General features: G+C 38.0%; 3 protein-coding genes across 4 annotated transcripts; 2 read left to right on the top strand and 1 right to left on the bottom strand.

Moving 5' to 3' along the window:
• The first annotated feature begins 856 nt into the window (after window positions 1-856).
• Window positions 857-6,232, top strand: riox1 (ribosomal oxygenase 1). 2 transcript variants are annotated; one of them, XM_041976049.1, is made up of 15 exons: window positions 857-979; window positions 1,155-1,313; window positions 1,405-1,541; window positions 2,697-2,796; window positions 2,980-3,093; window positions 3,432-3,538; window positions 3,621-3,728; window positions 3,833-3,867; window positions 4,222-4,400; window positions 4,979-5,083; window positions 5,165-5,306; window positions 5,398-5,518; window positions 5,602-5,701; window positions 5,779-5,865; window positions 6,078-6,232. In XM_041976049.1, exons 1-15 carry the CDS (start codon window positions 893-895, stop codon window positions 6,135-6,137), a joined length of 1,641 nt encoding a protein of 546 aa, XP_041831983.1. In that variant the 5' UTR covers window positions 857-892; the 3' UTR covers window positions 6,138-6,232. The 2 variants fall into 2 exon arrangements, with proteins under 2 accessions (XP_041831983.1, XP_041831982.1); XM_041976048.1 differs by having other exon boundaries at window positions 1,402-1,541.
• A 150-nt stretch (window positions 6,233-6,382) lies between these two features.
• LOC121633796 (NADH dehydrogenase [ubiquinone] 1 beta subcomplex subunit 1-like) lies at window positions 6,383-7,863 on the bottom strand. The gene is made up of 3 exons (XM_041976051.1): window positions 7,719-7,863; window positions 6,961-7,105; window positions 6,383-6,562 (listed from the first exon to the last, which is right to left on the bottom strand). The coding sequence occupies exons 2-3, from the start codon at window positions 7,098-7,100 to the stop codon at window positions 6,526-6,528; spliced, it is 177 nt and encodes a 58-aa protein (XP_041831985.1). The 5' UTR covers window positions 7,101-7,105; window positions 7,719-7,863; the 3' UTR covers window positions 6,383-6,525.
• Window positions 7,864-8,006: 143 nt separating this feature from the next.
• Window positions 8,007-16,235, top strand: cpsf2 (cleavage and polyadenylation specific factor 2). The gene is made up of 15 exons (XM_041976047.1): window positions 8,007-8,148; window positions 8,483-8,649; window positions 8,895-9,054; window positions 9,171-9,276; window positions 9,369-9,498; window positions 9,589-9,704; window positions 9,925-10,112; window positions 10,270-10,560; window positions 10,731-10,831; window positions 11,461-11,664; window positions 11,750-11,902; window positions 12,063-12,285; window positions 12,445-12,759; window positions 14,271-14,405; window positions 15,700-16,235. The coding sequence occupies exons 2-15, from the start codon at window positions 8,501-8,503 to the stop codon at window positions 15,790-15,792; spliced, it is 2,364 nt and encodes a 787-aa protein (XP_041831981.1). The 5' UTR covers window positions 8,007-8,148; window positions 8,483-8,500; the 3' UTR covers window positions 15,793-16,235.
• The last annotated feature ends 1,359 nt before the right edge of the window (window positions 16,236-17,594 follow it).

The raw sequence follows: 17,594 nt of genomic DNA, 5'->3' as shown, positions 1-17,594 counted from the left end.
TGTGGACCATTATTTTATTTCATTTTATTTTATTTATGTATTTATTAATTAATGATTTATTTATTTATTTATTTGGGGGGAGGGCGTAAACAGAACTTAATTGTTTTTTTTTGTTTTTTTTTAGAAAATTATTTGTTTTTAATTAATTCAGCTGTCTAACCCATTAGCTAGTATACATGTGTATTAGTTTATTGTTATTCTTTAAAATATCATTATTTTAACCAGGTGAAAAAGTTAAATCTGTCAGACTTGCTCTTTTCATATAAACTTAATGTGGCATATATCCTTAAAGGAGCATTACAGATTATCCACTCTCATTTCACCCAGTTTTAATCCACCTTCAAGCCTGAAGCACTAAAGTATTCTATTTATTAGAGAAATTAGGAAATGAAATCCCATTCAGATCCCCCCAAATTTTATTGATTTTTAATAAGGAAACACTACAGATAGATAAAATAATTGCAAATACATTAAATTATTAAACTGCTAAAGTGTTATATTTGACCATAAAATATTAATATAAAATAAAATTAAATACAATGCCTTCAATGTCCTTACAAATGACCTTTTTAGTCCTATTATCTTTATTCCTTTGGATTTTTCTTCATGTTTTGGTGTGTGTTGAACTACTTGAAAAATAAACAAAAATATTGAAATACTTTAAAAATATAAATAAATAAGTGGATTCAATGCCGTGGTAGTTCTCTTAAGGCTCAGTTTTATTAATATTATTATTATCATTATTATTATTATTATTATTATTAGTAGTAGTAGTAGTAGTAGTAGTAGTATTGGTCTGTGGGTGGCGGTAGTGACTCCCTTACAGAACAAAATAACCGTAGAAGAAGAGGCTGAAGGCGCAGTCGCGGGTTGATGTCGTAGCATCTTGAAAATGGAGAGGAAACACATGTCTGCCTTTTCCTTGTATCAAACTTTGCAGTCAGATTTGCCTCCTCCTGTTAAGAAACCTCCGCCACAGGTATATATATATATTTTAAAAGATGCGTACTAAGGACTTAAAGCCTGACTTGGGAAAGAATTGTAAAGTTCTGTTGCTGCATGATTGGCATAAAAGCATATGCATAAATCTCCACTTCCCCCCAAGCCTTTGGAATAATGGATGTTCAATATCACACTAACGTATATGTTTTTAGGTGGTAGTGAAGAAGAAAAAGAAAAAGGACCATGTGGCTGCAGCCGCTAAAGCCCAGGCAATAAAAGCTCAAATGAAAGCTGAAAGGAAGAAGATGCGAAAGAAGCTGCTAAAGGCTGCCCATAGAGAAGAAAACCAAAAGGCAGCTTTAGATCTAAACGTGTGTACTTACTGACACATGTTTTTGCTTTTCACTCCCAATTGCTTGAGGCTTTATTTATACTTAATCGATGTTTTGTTTTTTTAAGCAGGAAGAAGATGATTGTGTCATTGGAGACTCTTTAGAAGTTGTGCTGACCGAGCTGGCAAAAGTAAACAACAGCAGGGAGAGAGCCCGCAAGCTGTTTCAGTGGCTTGTCAGCCCCATTCCCGCCAGTGCCTTTTTCAGGTAGCACTCTGTCACTTGGGCATGGATGTATTTGGAAAAAATGATCCCCTCAACTTTGGCTGTTAATATTGGATGTGAGAATTGTTTGTTGTCATTGTTGAACACTAAATTTGTTGCGCTGTTCATCTGTATTGTATAACTTGAGCTCTACTGGTTAAATATAGCCTATATTGCCTTCCAATTTACCCCCTAAACATAGTGAGTTCTGCACTGGCATCTGCACCAATCAGATCTTTTGAGCTCTGTAAGGTGTTAAGTGGGGCATCCATGGATCCACAGATGCTTGATTAAAGTGAGATCTGGTGAAGCCAGTATTATACCTTGAACTATTTAAGATGTTTCCAAATAATTTATTCTCAATATTTTATAATCATTTCTAACAATCACGTTTGCTGTGTAGCAGAACACATAATCCTGGTTTAAAAAAACAATAAAATTAGAAGAAGAAATTGGAAGAAAGAAGAAAATGGGTTTACTGCTTTGCAGCAAGACACTCCCATGCCACCTATCAGGTGTTATTTGCAGTGAATAGCTGCATGGTACTAAAACCATACATTCTCTGATGGTCTGCATTCAGATTTTCAGACATTTATACATAAGATGTACATCCATGGGACTGGATCACGTGGACCAGCCTTTGTTCTGCAAACTCACCAATTTGACTTCGGTAGCTTTAACACCGTTCCACCTTTCATTTGACAGCTTTGACACATTTCCTCAGTTTGGCCTACTTGGACCACAGTAGGTAGTTTTTAACCACTACATACCAGGAATGCCCTAAAAAAACAGCTAACCGTGGAAACACTATGGCCCAGTCATCCAACCACTGCAGTTTCCACCTTGTCAGATGTTGTTGTTGCTCAGATCTTCACACTTGAACACTTTTTCTGCATGAGCTGACTGATTTCATTTAAGAAATGCCTCTGAATGAGGTGCAACATATTTAACAGGCATATATGAATACACATAAAAACAAAGAAATGCACCGTTAATATTTTAAACTTTTTGTTACAAATGAATAAAAAGTGTTGTGGAGGGTATCAGAAATAAAGTGTTAGCAGCTAAGATTGCTCAACTAGTCACATATGTTATCTTCTATTTTTTTTCTTCTGCATTACATTCATAATAATATACTGTTTTATCTCTTATCCAAAGGGAAACATGGGAAAAGAAGCCCATTTTTGTTCAACGCAAGAATCCAGATTACTATAAGGGACTTTTTTCAACAGCTGAATTTGATCGCATATTGAGAGAGGTAAGTATCAGAAACAAGGTAGGATTACAAGGAGGGGGGTCTCCAACCTGTGATTAAAGACAATTCCTCTTTTTAAACCTGTTATTGTGCAGGCTTATAATCATCTAGACAAGTGGAATGAGTCATTTGTGTAAATGGTGCTAAAAGTTAATAATAAACCAAAATAAAATAATTTAATTAAAGGAGGATGTTCAGTATGGAGTGAACCTGGATGTTACCAGCTACATTAATGGCAAGAGAGAAACCCACAATCCTCCAGGAAGAGCTCTGCCGTTCACTGCATGGGATTTTTATGAGGTGAGGACACAGTGGTGCAGACAGTAGATTTATATATCTGTGGCATGTGATTATTTCTGATGCAGAAACTACAGTTTTAAAACCCTAAATGCATTTCAGATAATTGGGCCCTTTGCAGCAAATTAGCTGTTCTCTCTCTCTCTCTCTGTAGGAGTCATTAAAGTTTTCTCACATTTTCATATTTTCCAGGACCACCTTCATTAAGAAGAAGCCAGATGTATATTCATACATTAAGCAATATATTCAATTAAATATTTTCAGCTAGATGTCATTTTCTGTTCTATGCACCATCTGCCTCGCTGCAGATTAGTAGTCATCATCAAATTTCCATTCCCCAGAGTGGCTGCTCCCTCCGCATGCTGAATCCTCAGGCTTTTTCCTCCATGGTGTGGAACGTGCTTTCCATCCTCCAGGAGCTGTTTGGCAGCATGGCAGGGGCCAACGTGTAAGAAGGAGCTCCAAAAATCAATTGATGCAAACACCTTTGTTTTAGGTTTTTGTTTTTTTAAAGTGCTTTCTTTAACCAGAAACCTGACACCACCTGGAACACAAGGCTTTGCTCCACATTATGATGATATTGAGGCCTTTGTAGTTCAGTTGGAAGGAAAGAAGCACTGGCGAGTCTACAACCCAAGGTAAAAAAAAAAAAAAAAGAAAGTAGCCAAAGATCTGGTATAAGCATGCCACAGTTTTTTCTACCTTTTGGGGGGTTTTAAACTTTTTTTTGCCCATTTTCTAGGTCAGACGAGGAGGTCCTCCCTGTGCTTTCAAGTCGTGAGTAAAAACATTACTCTTGTTAGTTTTTAAAATGAAAAACTATTATAATAATATAGAGATAAATCATAAATAGTTAGCATTTATTATTAATCATATTTAAATATATTGGATATAAAAAATTAGAAATATTAATTTTATATTTAACTGTTACATTTGAAAATATCATACTATGTATTTTTATGATTTTCAGATAAGTTATAATGAGACTGTCTTTAAACAAAACTCCAGAGTGAAATGTAACTCGATGCATGACTAAAATGCCATTTCTAATTCTGCTCTTTCATCTTTGGAACTGATTCACCTTATGGTAGGCATTTTTCTGAAGAATCTCCTTTGTGTATCCCCCTCCAGCAAACTTTGACCAGTCAGAGATCGGAAAGCCGATCCTGGATGTGGTGCTGGAAGCCGGCGATCTTCTCTACTTTCCTCGAGGATTCATCCATCAGGGCAACTGCCTACCAGATACACACTCTCTGCACATCACCATCTCCTCATACCAGAAGAACAGCTGGGGGCATCTGATGCTGAAGGTAATACACTCTGATTCTCACTTGGATTGTTGCAGATGGAGACAGGAAAGTACTGAAAGCTACACAATTAGAAAAAAGGGAACTTCAGGGTTCAAGTTCATCAAACTTTACCAATTACCTGGAACAAATTTCCCCTCTAGGGGATTCCCCCCTTTATTATAATAAATGTTGCTCATGTTTTCTGATAAACCTGGACAGAATTAAGGTATGTATGCAAGAATAGGTTTAACTTTTCAGCTACTGAATCTGATTAAAAAAAAATATATATGTGCTAAAATCTGACTTTTATTCTAAAATAGTTTTTTTTAAAATGATAGTTTATAAAACATGCTCACATCAAGTATCTAAATGTTGCTTCCAATCTGAAAAGTTTAATATGGTGGCTCTCCTTAAAGCTAAACCATGTTCATGTAAAATGCAATCATATCAAAAGTATCCATCATAGCACAATATACAAATTGTGCTGGATTGAATAAAGATTTGAAAGTTGGTTGTAAATCCTTTCCCTCTGACTCAACAGTTAGCAGGCTACATTCATAAAGAAAATTTCTTCACACTTGTTTTACCTCATGTTTCAGGTTGTTCCTGCAGCCTTAGAAGTTGCAATGGAGGAAGACGTAGAGTTCCGACGAGGCCTACCGTTGGACTACCTGACATATATGGGTGTTCAGAACTCTGACAAGGCACTTGTTACTAAAGCAGTTATGATTTATTGATCACTTGAGGCCGTCTACCTTCTTATGACCGAAACTATTCTCGTTCAGGAGGACTCGCGCAGAGTAAAATTCTTAGCCCGAATTGAGAACCTGATGAAAAGACTCCCAAATTATGCTCCGGTGGACGCTGCTGTGGACCAGAAAGCCAAAGAATTTCTTCATGATTGTCTGCCTCCCGTGCTCACCCCAGGTAGACGGTGGGAAAAAAATAGTCATATTTCATGAAAGGACGTTTATACATTGGCACCCCTTTTAATTCTAATTTTTATCATCATTCATAGATGAACTGATGAGCAGTGTGCAAGGTGCACCAGCTAGGTGGGAAGGTGGGACAATTAAGGACGTGGGTGCACATATTACTACCCAAACCCAAATCAGGATTCTTCGTGCGGGGTGTGCCAGGTAACACAGTTAGTAGCAATACAAGCGCTCCCTTTATGATGAAACATAATCAAGTGATTTGCTCACAGGGTTTCTCTCTCCAGATTATGCAGTAATGGAGATGCTGTTCATCTCTACTACACCACAGACAACTCTAGAGTTTACCACAAAGAGGAGCCCAAGAGTTTTGAAATACAGACAGAGGTAAAGATTTGCATAATTGTGCATCAGGTGTCCTGTTTTGCCATGTTGTCATGATGTCTTCCTCGCTTCTGTTTCAGCACACAGATGCCATAGAGTTTCTGATCCACTCATATCCCAGCTTTGTGGCAGTAGGAAGCTTGCCTTGTGATTTTGCTCAGGATAGGGTAGGTTTTTATTTTAACTTTTTTCTTTTTAATGGTTTGACAGATGAGTATTTGCATGCATTGCTTTAGAAATGAGGGCAAACCTTATATAAAATTCCCTATTTGAGTTTACATATCGATTTAAATCAAATGCAAAAGCCTGTTTGCTTGTGAAATTTGTAGTTTGTGTTGGTACTTAATTTTGTATTAATTAAATTCTCTTTCCATTCCAGATCGCTTTGGCTGAGCTGCTTTTTGAGAAGGGGATTATCCACACTGTGGGACCTCTGTAGTCACCAGAGATTCTTCAGTCCAGCTGACAACATAAACAGATTCCAATTAATTTTGTATGAAGCAAGATCATTAATTAAAAACCCTTCTGTCCCAAGTAGTCTTCATTTGGGTCTTCTGAAACAGAAATTTATTAATGAACATGTTCCTTATTTGGCTTTAAAATAAGTTTTGTTTTTTGTTTTTTTTTATAAATTGGCAAAGTTAAATGTTGTTCAGCCAAAAATCACCAACTAATGTGAAATTATTATGATGGCAAATAACATTTTATTTTCTGGTTGATACAACTCAAAAGAAGAGGTACAGGAGTCTCCCTAAATAATCAGATTTGAAGACCACCCATTACTCATTCACACCACAGGGGACACGGCTTTCCAAGTAGGGGAACGTCTACCTCCAGGTCACTTCCTCACCAGGCTTCAGCTCCCTAAAGAGGATAAAAAGTTTCATAATGTTGTATGCAGACATAAGATAATTGTTATTCCAGCTGATTTGCATGTGCATTTACAAAGGTTTACTTGGAAAAAGTTAAATTGCTAGTTTAAGACGGTTTTACATTTCTAAGAGGTAAGAGCTCACTATATAGGGTTGTTGAATGGAACATGAAGCCCAAAGATTAAGTGTGCTGAAAATGGAAACTTCAAATTAAGATTGAGGGTTTGAACAACTAGTAATTATGTTAATTCTGGTTCCAGCAGACAACTTAGAATCAAGCATGATTTGAAAACCTGAAGCTTTCATTGCAACTGCATTCAGTACAGACTACCTGTGATGTGGACCATAACTCTTTTTTTCCATTCATGGAAACCATTTACTTTTCCTTACCTGCTGTACAATGCACTCTTGTTTCTGAAAGCTGTGAGCTTCTGATCCTGTTGCCTGTCAAGGTACCATCCAATCACGAAGCCCAAGGGAACGAATATGTGTCCCCAGTACCCACGGGCAACTGCAGCAACGTTGACCATGTTTCCTTTGGGAGGAAGCAACAGGCCACGTCACTGATTTCAACTTTTAGTTTTCAAAAGTATTAACATCAATATTACATTTCGAGATCAGATTGTCGGCAATTATGAAGAATGGTTCAACAGTTGTACAACAATGGATACAGTACACATTCATTCACCCATCTTAAACGTGTTTCATTAACTGAATGAAAACCTCACATCTATATTACTTCTAGCAGAGACCCAGTACTGATTGAAAGGTAGTTTAAACCCACGGGAGAAGACCGTATCCATTAGTAATGAATTCTTGCAAGAAAAAACGTCATTTTATTTAATTTTATTTATAATTACACACCTTACTCTATTAATAACAATCACAAACAAAATGCACCATGCCTGTCATTTAATTACTCACGAAGTACAACTAAAAACTGAAATTATTGTTGGTCCATCAAAAACTAAAACCACCAGAACCTGCAACCCCTAGCTAGCTAACTAGCATTAGCAACTAGTATGAGGTTTTTGACTAAGAATGTTTATCAATGGATATTTTCTGCCTTTTTTTTTGTCGCATGACACTTTAGAGTACTCATACTCTTACAATAAAAAGACACAACACTGAGAAATGTAAAGTATTACCTTCTGTTTACACCAAGCCGTGGCCTTCAGCTCTCCGTATTCACAGAGGTAAGGACATTGGACTCCACCAACTGCGCAACGACGAGGTGGTAACTTAGGAAACATAAAACAATTATTCCTATTACAGATTCATCAATGATTGTAAACATTAAATATATTAACTAGATATTAAGTACGCAAATAAATAATTGAACGTGTGGTATTAGATAAGTTGGTGTTTTCACATGATTTAGTTTTTCGTATTGATACATCTATACATGGTACACTCCCTTGCCTTTTGACACGTGATGTAGCGGCAAACATGTCTGCCAATAAAGTCTGAGTTCAAAATCCTTAACCACGATGTCTTGACGTTGGAATTATCAAAACGCACTACTTTACTGTTTACTGTATACACGTGAAGGATCATTATATTATCTTGTGTTTAATGGTATGCTTTACGTTTCTTTTTCTATTTACATATCTAGCAGTTTATATGAAGCTAGCATGCTAAGTAGGCTTACTGTGTTAGCTGCGGTTAGCCGCCGAAACGTTTTATTATGTTTATTATATGTTAGCTATTAAAAACCATAATTCAGAATTATGTAGCTTCGTGTTGTAAATTATTTCATATGAGCCAGTTAAAACCCATTTACAAAAAAACATGGTTTTGGTACACTGAATAATTGAAATGAATGAGTTTTGTGCGCAGTCGTATTTGAAGACAAATAAAAGCCAAAGTAGGTCTTTTGAGGATTGTGTACTCAACCTAACTGTACTTTCAGAGCGACAGCTGAAGAATAATGACGTCCATTATTAAGCTGACAGCCGTGTCAGGGGTTCAGGAGGAGTCCGCTCTCTGTTACCTGCTGCAGGTGGATGAGTTTCGCTTCCTCTTGGACTGTGGTTGGGACGAGAACTTTTCTATGGACATCATCGATGCCATGAAGCGGTAAGTGTGGGGTTGCCCATCTTTTTGTGCCTTGTGTATTTTATTGATCTCAAAACAACTCTTGGCACAGCTCCTGGGACACTACAAACATCTCAGTAGATACGTTTAAAAATTACTGTCGGTCTATGCCTCGAAAATCAACAATTTAGCAAGAAATGACCGTGGTATGCATCAGTCATTATTTATTAGAAAATATCGTATTCAACTGCTTGCCCTGTGATAAAGATGTTAATTTTTCCCTCCAGATATGTTCACCAGGTTGATGCAGTTCTTCTCTCCCACCCTGACCCCATTCACCTTGGAGCATTGCCTTATGCTGTAGGCAAACTAGGTCTTAACTGTACAATCTACGCCACCATTCCTGTGTACAAGATGGGTCAGATGTTCATGTATGATTTATATCAGGTACTGTTAGACGGTGATATGACACATAATTTGTGCTGAGATGATGCTTATTAAGATATATTTTTTGGTGCAAAACTATTTATTTTTCTCCTAAATCTTTCCTTCTACCCCCTTAGTCTCGAAACAATAGTGAAGATTTTACACTCTTCACCCTTGACGACGTGGACAGTGCATTTGATAAAATCCAGCAGCTGAAATACTCTCAGATTGTAAATCTAAAAGGTAAATTCACTGCAGGCCAGTTCAAATCAGGAGAAACACTAGTATAGGGCCTACATAAGTTTTTTTTTTTTTTTTTTTCCCCCCCTCTACAGGAAAAGGGCACGGCCTTTCCATCACTCCTATTCCAGCTGGACACATGATTGGCGGTACCATTTGGAAAATTGTCAAGGATGGGGAGGAAGAGATTGTATATGCTGTGGACTTCAACCACAAGAGAGAAATGTAAGCAGAGAGAAAAAAATACAAATGAAATCGGGACATGTTGGTAGTTTGGTTTTTAGTTTGAATGCTGTTTTGATCTGTTTGTTTTAGCCACCTTAATGGATGCACGTTGGAGAGTATTAGCCGTCCATCTTTACTTATCACAGATTCCTTCAATGCCACATATGTACAACCACGTCGCAAACAAAGAGATGAGCTCCTGTTAAGTAAGTAATATTTACAAAACTTTGTAGTTTTTATTAGCATAGTGAGTTAAATTGAAGATAGATTAATAACTTGCAGAGGTTAATCATGATGATGCTGGTGTCTGAACCTGTTTGTCTTTTTGCTATTGCTGTGCTCAGATAATGTTGGAAATTGTGAAAAATGCATTATATGATATTTTTCTTTTTTTTCTCTCTCTCTCTTCCATTTTCCCTCCCAAAGCCAATGTCATGGAGACCCTCCGTGGTGATGGGAACGTTCTTATTGCCGTGGATACAGCTGGCCGTGTGCTGGAACTGGCCCAACTCCTGGACCAGATTTGGAGAACAAAGGATGCTGGGTTAGGAGTTTACCCGCTAGCACTGCTCAACAATGTTAGCTACAATGTGGTGGAATTCTCCAAATCCCAGGTATTTATCACACTTGAAAAGAAATGTAGTTTTATTTGCTAGTAACAAAATATGAATTAATCTTTGTGTTTGTAAAGAGACATAATAGCACGTAACAGTCCTATACTAAAAGTTGCCTTTTCCATAGTCATTATTGAATATTACTGATTCTCTACAGGTGGAGTGGATGAGTGACAAACTCATGAGGTGTTTTGAGGACAAGAGGAACAATCCCTTCCAGTTTCGACACTTGACCTTGTGCCACAGTTTAGCGGACCTGGCCCGGGTGCCCAGCCCAAAAGTGGTGCTTTGCAGCCAGCCAGACCTTGAATCTGGTTTTTCCAGAGAACTTTTTATCCAGTGGTGTCAAAATGCAAAAAATTCGATCATCTTAACCTACCGCACCACACCAGGAACATTGGCACGCTACCTTATCGACCACCCCGGAGAAAAGATGCTGGATCTGGAGGTCAGTTAAGCAGTAATAATGTTTTGGGGTTTTTTTTTTCCTCAGAAAAGAGCCAATACTTCTCCCTCTATGCTGCATTTTCCCTGTCAGAACCTTCTGTCCCACTTTTAGACTGCAATGCTGAATTTGTCATTTGCATCATTTTCATACTTTTATTCTTGATATGACAGGTCAGGAAAAGAATTAAACTTGAAGGCAAGGAGCTGGAGGAATATCTGGAAAAGGAGAAAATAAAGAATGAAGCAGCTAAAAAGCTTGAACAAGCAAAAGAGTAAGTCCAAGTAGAAATAGATCATGGATGGCTAAATGCTCAATGTTTTTCAATATGGACTCTCTTTACCTAATTTGGGATTTAAATTATAGGCGGAAACATTTTCTGGAATTGGTCCATTATTGAGTGAGAATACCATATCTGGCAACTGCAAAACAACTGTAATATAATTCTTAAGTGCTTGTTTCCAGGTTTTGTGTGAAGCGTGCAAAATGAAGCAATATGCTTCAGATATTTTAGGCAGGGTGATGTCCCATGTGCTTGAAAGAGTCCAAGACGGCAGGGAAAAGGGAGTTTTTTTTTATCAGCTAGAAAACAACAGGCCCAAATCTGACTGATGCCACTAATCACCTTGTCTCATCATCTACCAAATTGAAACTAAGAGAGCGACATCTTCATCACACATACAAACCAGTGAGTTTTAGTCACCATATGGAGAGCTAAATGGGTCACCTGGCTGGTTTTGGTCACAAATGGGGAATTTAGGCTTAAGTTTTAAAATGACACAAGAATTTTATTTCAAGATTAGCTTATTTTTTTTATAGTGAATTAACAGTAAATCAAATGAAAAGTCAACTGTAATACAAATGGTAACCATGTCCCATTGAATTTGTTTTGTGGATCTGCAGGGTGGACGTTGACTCTAGTGATGACAGTGACATGGACGATGATCTGGATCAGCCAGCTGTGGTGAAAACAAAGCATCACGATTTGATGATGAAGGGCGAGGGGAGCCGCAAAGGCAGCTTTTTCAAACAAGCCAAAAAGTCATATCCAATGTTCCCATCACACGAGGAGAGAATCAAATGGGACGAGTATGGAGAAATCATCAGGTAATGAAGTAGATAATGCAGTATATGAAATGCTGGGAGCCAATTATCTGCTGTTATCAATTCACACACGTTGTGCTTTTTCAAGGCTTGAGGAGTTTCTGGTTCCTGAACTGCAAGCCACAGAAGATGAGAAGAGCAAACTGGAGTCTGGATTGACTAATGGAGATGAACCCATGGATCAGGATCTGTCTGTTGTCCCAACTAAATGTATCTCAAGTATAGAAAGTCTTGAAATAAGGTCAGTGATCTTTCTGAGCAGCAGATTTAAATTCCCATAACAATGGCATGCCTTGCCTGGATAAACCCAAGCTCAAGCAAGAAATGTTGCCTTGATTCTCAACAAGGTTTGGTTAAGAAGCATCATCCAAAAGTTTAACACTGTCTTTAATTCTTTGCAGAGCAAGGGTGATGTACATAGACTACGAAGGTCGCTCTGATGGCGACTCCATAAAAAAGATTATTAATCAGATGAAACCCAGACAGCTGGTGATCGTTCGCGGGCCACCAGACGCCAGTCTGGACCTGGCTGAGTCCTGCAAGGCTTTCAGCAAAGACATCAAAGTTTACACACCCAAACTGCAGGAAACTGTGGATGCCACCAGTGAGACACATATCTACCAGGTCTGCCAATATATCCTGCTTCTTTTAGTTTAGGTGTGTCCTAAAATATCAAAGGTTAGGTACAGTTTGTAGTGTCAACTGTCATTTGTTTTTTACTTTAAAGTCTCTAAATGTATTCCTAAACAGACCATCAGCTCCATCTTGTTTTCTCATGGTTAGGTGCGGTTGAAAGACTCCTTGGTGAGCTCTCTGCAGTTCTGCAAGGCCAAAGACACGGAGCTGGCGTGGATCGAAGGCGTGCTGGACATGCGTGTAGTGAAGGTGGATACGGGTGTGATGCTGGAGGAGGGTGTAAAAGAGGAGATGGAAGACAGTGAGATGCCCATAGACGTCGCCCCCGATCTCGACATCGACCACAATGCCACAGCAGTGGCAGCACAGCGCGCCATGAAGACCCTCTTTGGAGAAGATGAAAAGGAGCTCTCCGAAGAGAGCGATGTCATTCCCACGCTGGAGCCGCTACCTCCAAATGAGGTGGGAAGCTGAAATTTAACTGCTTAGAAAGTTATTGCAATGATGCCTTGCAATGAGTCTTAGTCTGTATAATTTTATATATATTTATATTTACATTTATATGTATTTTTTAGGGGTGACACTCGATTAAAAAAATTAGCTAATTAATTGCAGGCTTTGTAATAAATTAATTTTAATCGCATAACAAGACTTGCCCCAAAAAGCAACATTTTTTAATTTAAATGGATTTTAATGGATAACTGAATCAAATTTTTTAACATATTTAGTTCTTTGTAATTAATTAATAGCAGTTAAAACGTTAAAGTCCCACCCCTTATATATTTCTAGTGAGTAAACCTAAATATAACTTCATTGTGATTGGAGGAGTTATGCATCTGATTTTTCTCTTACATTTTGCTTTTTATGGCAGTCTGAACTGCACAAATCCAGCTTTGTTCAGATCAGACCCAGGTCATTTTGGCTACATTTACACTGCAGGTCGTCACACTTAGTTCCGATTTTTTTTTTAGCTGAGATCCCATTTTTCTAAAAGGTTCTTCACATTATAATTTAAAGGCAAGCATCATCAGACTCCAGTGTGAACAGTCTACGACCATGAAGTGATCTGCATGTGCAGAAGAAGATGTGACATCACACACGACATGCTGTGTGTGTGCATCCCATCTCCTCCGGTGCAAAATTGTGATATCCATCTCACTTCAATCGTGTAGAAATTGGATGAAATGCGACATAACCATTTAGACTGAGGTCACCTTGGGGAATAAATCAGATATGTATCTGATTTAGGATCACATATGAAAGTGACCTGGGTTTTGATTTAGGGAAAAAAAAACAGACAAGTTTCTTTTGAAAGAAAGATCAAACATAATCTCTTTTTTCAAAGAGCTCTAAGTGTTGATGTGAGTCAGGAATGCTATACCACATAGCAGTTCCAACTGTGTTTGGCTCAAAGAGGGTGCTTTGTGTCTTGTATTTTTGTAGAAATTTTTTGAGTGGATGGCTCTACTATGACATTTTTTTTAAAGGTAACTTTATTTTCAGTCTTTGTTTCAATGCATATTACATGAAAAATGACAGCTTGAGAAGCAGTTGGCTTTAAAGTTCCAGTAGCTGCTGCAGTAGCTCCTGACTGAAGTGAGACATGGAGAAGAGCTCATCTATAACATATTGCCAAAGACTTTCTTTGATCTTTTAACAAGTGATGAACTGAATTGGTTTATGTTTAGCAACCGCGAACACCCAGCCCAGTTTTGATGCCATTTTCATGTTGTGCACACAGTTTGCTTGTCCAGGTTGAGCCTTAAATCAGCAAAAGTGTTATGAATATTTTTTAGATAGTTTTTTTTTTATTCACCAACAAGAAGCAAACTTATTCTGTTTATGTGGAAAAGCCCATACTTAGACTGTCAGCTGGAATTTCCACGTGATTCTGATTGTCTGTGTCCAAAAGAGCATATAAACAGCCCATTTGAGAAGCAGTCTGACTGGAGTGTTTTCCACTGTCTTTGCAGATTCCAGGGCATCAGTCTGTTTTCATCAATGAGCCTCGCCTGTCTGACTTCAAGCAGGTCCTGCTGAGAGAGGGCATCCAGGCCGAGTTTGTGGGAGGAGTACTGGTATGCAACAACATGGTGGCCGTCCGCAGGGTGAGTGTCCTTGCCCCTGGCTCACTGAGTGTGCTTCTCATCAGCTCCCTGCAGCACTACCCACCACAACATGGAAAGTAGCCAGCACAGAGCAATGCACCAGAAGATTTCTTTTATTTATTTATCTTTTCTTTTTCCTTCAGCTAAAATCTTGCAGACAAAATCCTCAGCTTCTGGTTTGATTTAATCTTAGCAAGGATCATATATCAAAGACTTGAATAGTTGATATATGTATATGATTGGATTGATGTTTTTTAAAAAAAAAAAAAAAAACATTCCGAAATACTTGCTCTGTATTTTAAATAACATTTAAAGATTGCCTACAGAAAATAACTACTCAAAGCTACCATCTGAGATGAATTCTTCTCCCATGACACTGGTGTCTCTGTTGTCTTAGATTTCGTTGACTGTGAGCAATCAGGTGAAGAGATACACAGCTGAAAAGTGTCCCCATGAGACATGCTAATATTATAGTGAAGTGCAACCCATTGAACTTCTCCCTTTATGTAATGATGGCTCATGCATTTTGATTAAAGAGGTCTCTAAGTTCACCAAGCAAGCAGTTGAAGGTGCCATTAAGAAAACAGCACTTCAGTCTGGAGTTTAGAGAATCACAGGCTACAGCTATAGGCTGTATGTATGAAGGAGCATCTTCCTGCCTCTGTTAATTAGTGTTTGTATCAACACCAGGAATATTTACTCATTACTGCAAGAAACCCCTTTTTCTGAGCTCATAAAAACTGATTATTGTCATAAGACAAACTTCAGAAAACTAAATCTTCAAGGCTCAAACATTCGCCCACATTAAATTAACATAACCACACGAAAGCAAAGTGAAACATTAAACATAAAAAAGTTACAGGTCTCCTAAGTAGGATATAAAACCCCAGTGGCAGATGACAACATCTCAGCGCAGATAAAAGACTGTAAAGTAAAGGAATCACAGACTTAACAATTAAAGTAAAAGTATACGGAGGAGAGAGCCAAGATACGAACAACAAACTGCATAACTGACAAGAACTTAAAATAGATGCAACCCAGAAAATGAAATCAAAGAGAACTGAGTTTAATCAAGGAGCGTATGTGTGTGTGTTTGGGTGCTATTTAAATGGAACGTGTTGGTGCAGATTCAACGGTTCAGATCCAAATATTCAGAAAGGAAACAGCAACATACCTCAGTTGTTCTACAGGGCAACAGCCTGCTGCAGAAGCTTTGCTTATCTGCATCCATAGGTTCAATCTTGTTGCTCGGGGACTGAAACGACCTCTGCATCTTTATGTTCTTTTTGTACAGACGGAGGCCGGGCGCATCGGTCTGGAAGGCTGCCTGTGTGATGACTACTATAAGATCCGGGAGCTGCTGTATCAGCAGTACGCTGTTGTATAGCAGCAGCACATAACACTGCTGTAGAGCACATCATGGCATTACAGAGACAACTCTTACCAAGGACTGTACCCAGAAGACAGCAGGATCTCTGCCCAATGAGCTGCTCCAGTTATTTCACTGCAAACCTTGTACATTTTCCCTTTTATAATTCTTTTTTTCCAGATAACATTTCTTGTATTATTAGTTTACCTCTAGAAAATGAAGGCCAATGCTTTGTCTGAGTGGACCTCTGTAAACACCCGACAACCACGAGGCTCTCTTATTTCTCTTAATTCTACCCATTGTACAGTCACAGTGCTCCAATTCGGTTATTAAACCTTTTTTTTCATATATGGACTGAAGTACGTTTCTTTCAACTGTGTATAGAAAGGCCAGAAATGTACTTGCTTTTTAAAGCATGGGATCACATAGATGATTTCAGTTTCAAGTAAACATACCTGTGTCATCAGTGTGGGTTTCCTTGATGACTTCAATAGGGGGTGTAGCAGAGAACTCAGGTTATACACAACTGTTATCTTAGCAAGATGTAAACAATCAAATCTGACAATACCGAGGGTTGGTACAAAAACCAACCAAAGTGACAGCTTTGATATTTTAGATGGTATTTAAGAACCCTAAATTGAAGAAGTAAAATTTGTCTATGAACTGCCTGTAGCCATCATCACCATATTGCATCAGGTGAATTAATACAGTTAAATAAAAAATTATAAGTGCCATTAAACAAGCAGCAACAAGCAACAATAGAACCTCTAACTATAAGATATTAAAATGGATTAACCTAGTCCCCTATTAAGTTTCTTATCCGATAAATTTAATAACAACTATTAAAACCAAAGGATTAATAGTAATAAAAGACAACCATAATATGTAAAAATTACAATACATACAATGTCCATGCACTAAACTGATTTATAAAAATCCATTAGTACCACGTGAAAAAATCTGAAAGCCATCACATGCTTTTAAAGCACCAGGAGGTTTATTCCATTCCTTAACCGCCATAAATGAAAAAGCAGATTGATCAAAAGCAGAGCTTCTTTTAGGAATTCTACTCTCTCTTTAAGCAGTCGACCTTGAGGGTCTCTCATTTGTTCCAAACAGAGTTGCACAAATGTTTTCAATGGTGGAAGTGCCATGCTGTGAACCAGTAAACTATACTGGCAATTTCTCACTCCTTTATTTTCTTTCACTACAACTTGATGCATCCATTTTTAAAGGATGCTAAAAGTCTATACCACTGGAATATAGCACAGTGTTAAGGACACTGCAACCCTAAAGTGGGTCGTAACACACAGCCTTAGGTTTTAGCATTCTTTGGTCTTATATTTACAAGTTAATTATAGTATTCTGTATGTTTTTTCTTTCCCACTTTCTCACAAGCTTTTTGTGCTTAGTATAGATTTTTAGGATGCAGTCAAGTTCAGCAAAGCTTGACCCAATCCTGCACTTCCCAAAAATGCAGCTTAACAGCTTCTCAGATTATATCTCCATTCAGCCTTCTAGTACAAAGCCTTTACCACCAGCATGTAATAAATCTGAGGCTTCACAAAGCTGTGGACCCACAGGGGACTGCTCACATGCATTCATATCAGTTATGTCAGTGCAAACCCCCTGAGATGTGACCTTTGTTTTCCATGGAAATCCCAAAACACGTGGAACACAGCAATGGAAATCAGAAAACAGCCACTATGGTGTAACAACCACAGAATCTGGAGAGCAGAATTTTTCTTCCTTAGATTATTTACTGGTATTTTAATGTGCAAGATTGATGACAATCCCCTTAAAATACATGCCTTCAGTTG

Source organism: Melanotaenia boesemani, chromosome 22, assembly GCF_017639745.1.
Source record: "Melanotaenia boesemani isolate fMelBoe1 chromosome 22, fMelBoe1.pri, whole genome shotgun sequence".
In the NCBI taxonomy this organism is placed as follows: domain Eukaryota; kingdom Metazoa; phylum Chordata; class Actinopteri; order Atheriniformes; family Melanotaeniidae; genus Melanotaenia; species Melanotaenia boesemani.
The sequence above is the reverse complement of the archived record's forward strand: the minus strand, read 5'-3'. Positions and strand labels throughout refer to the sequence as shown.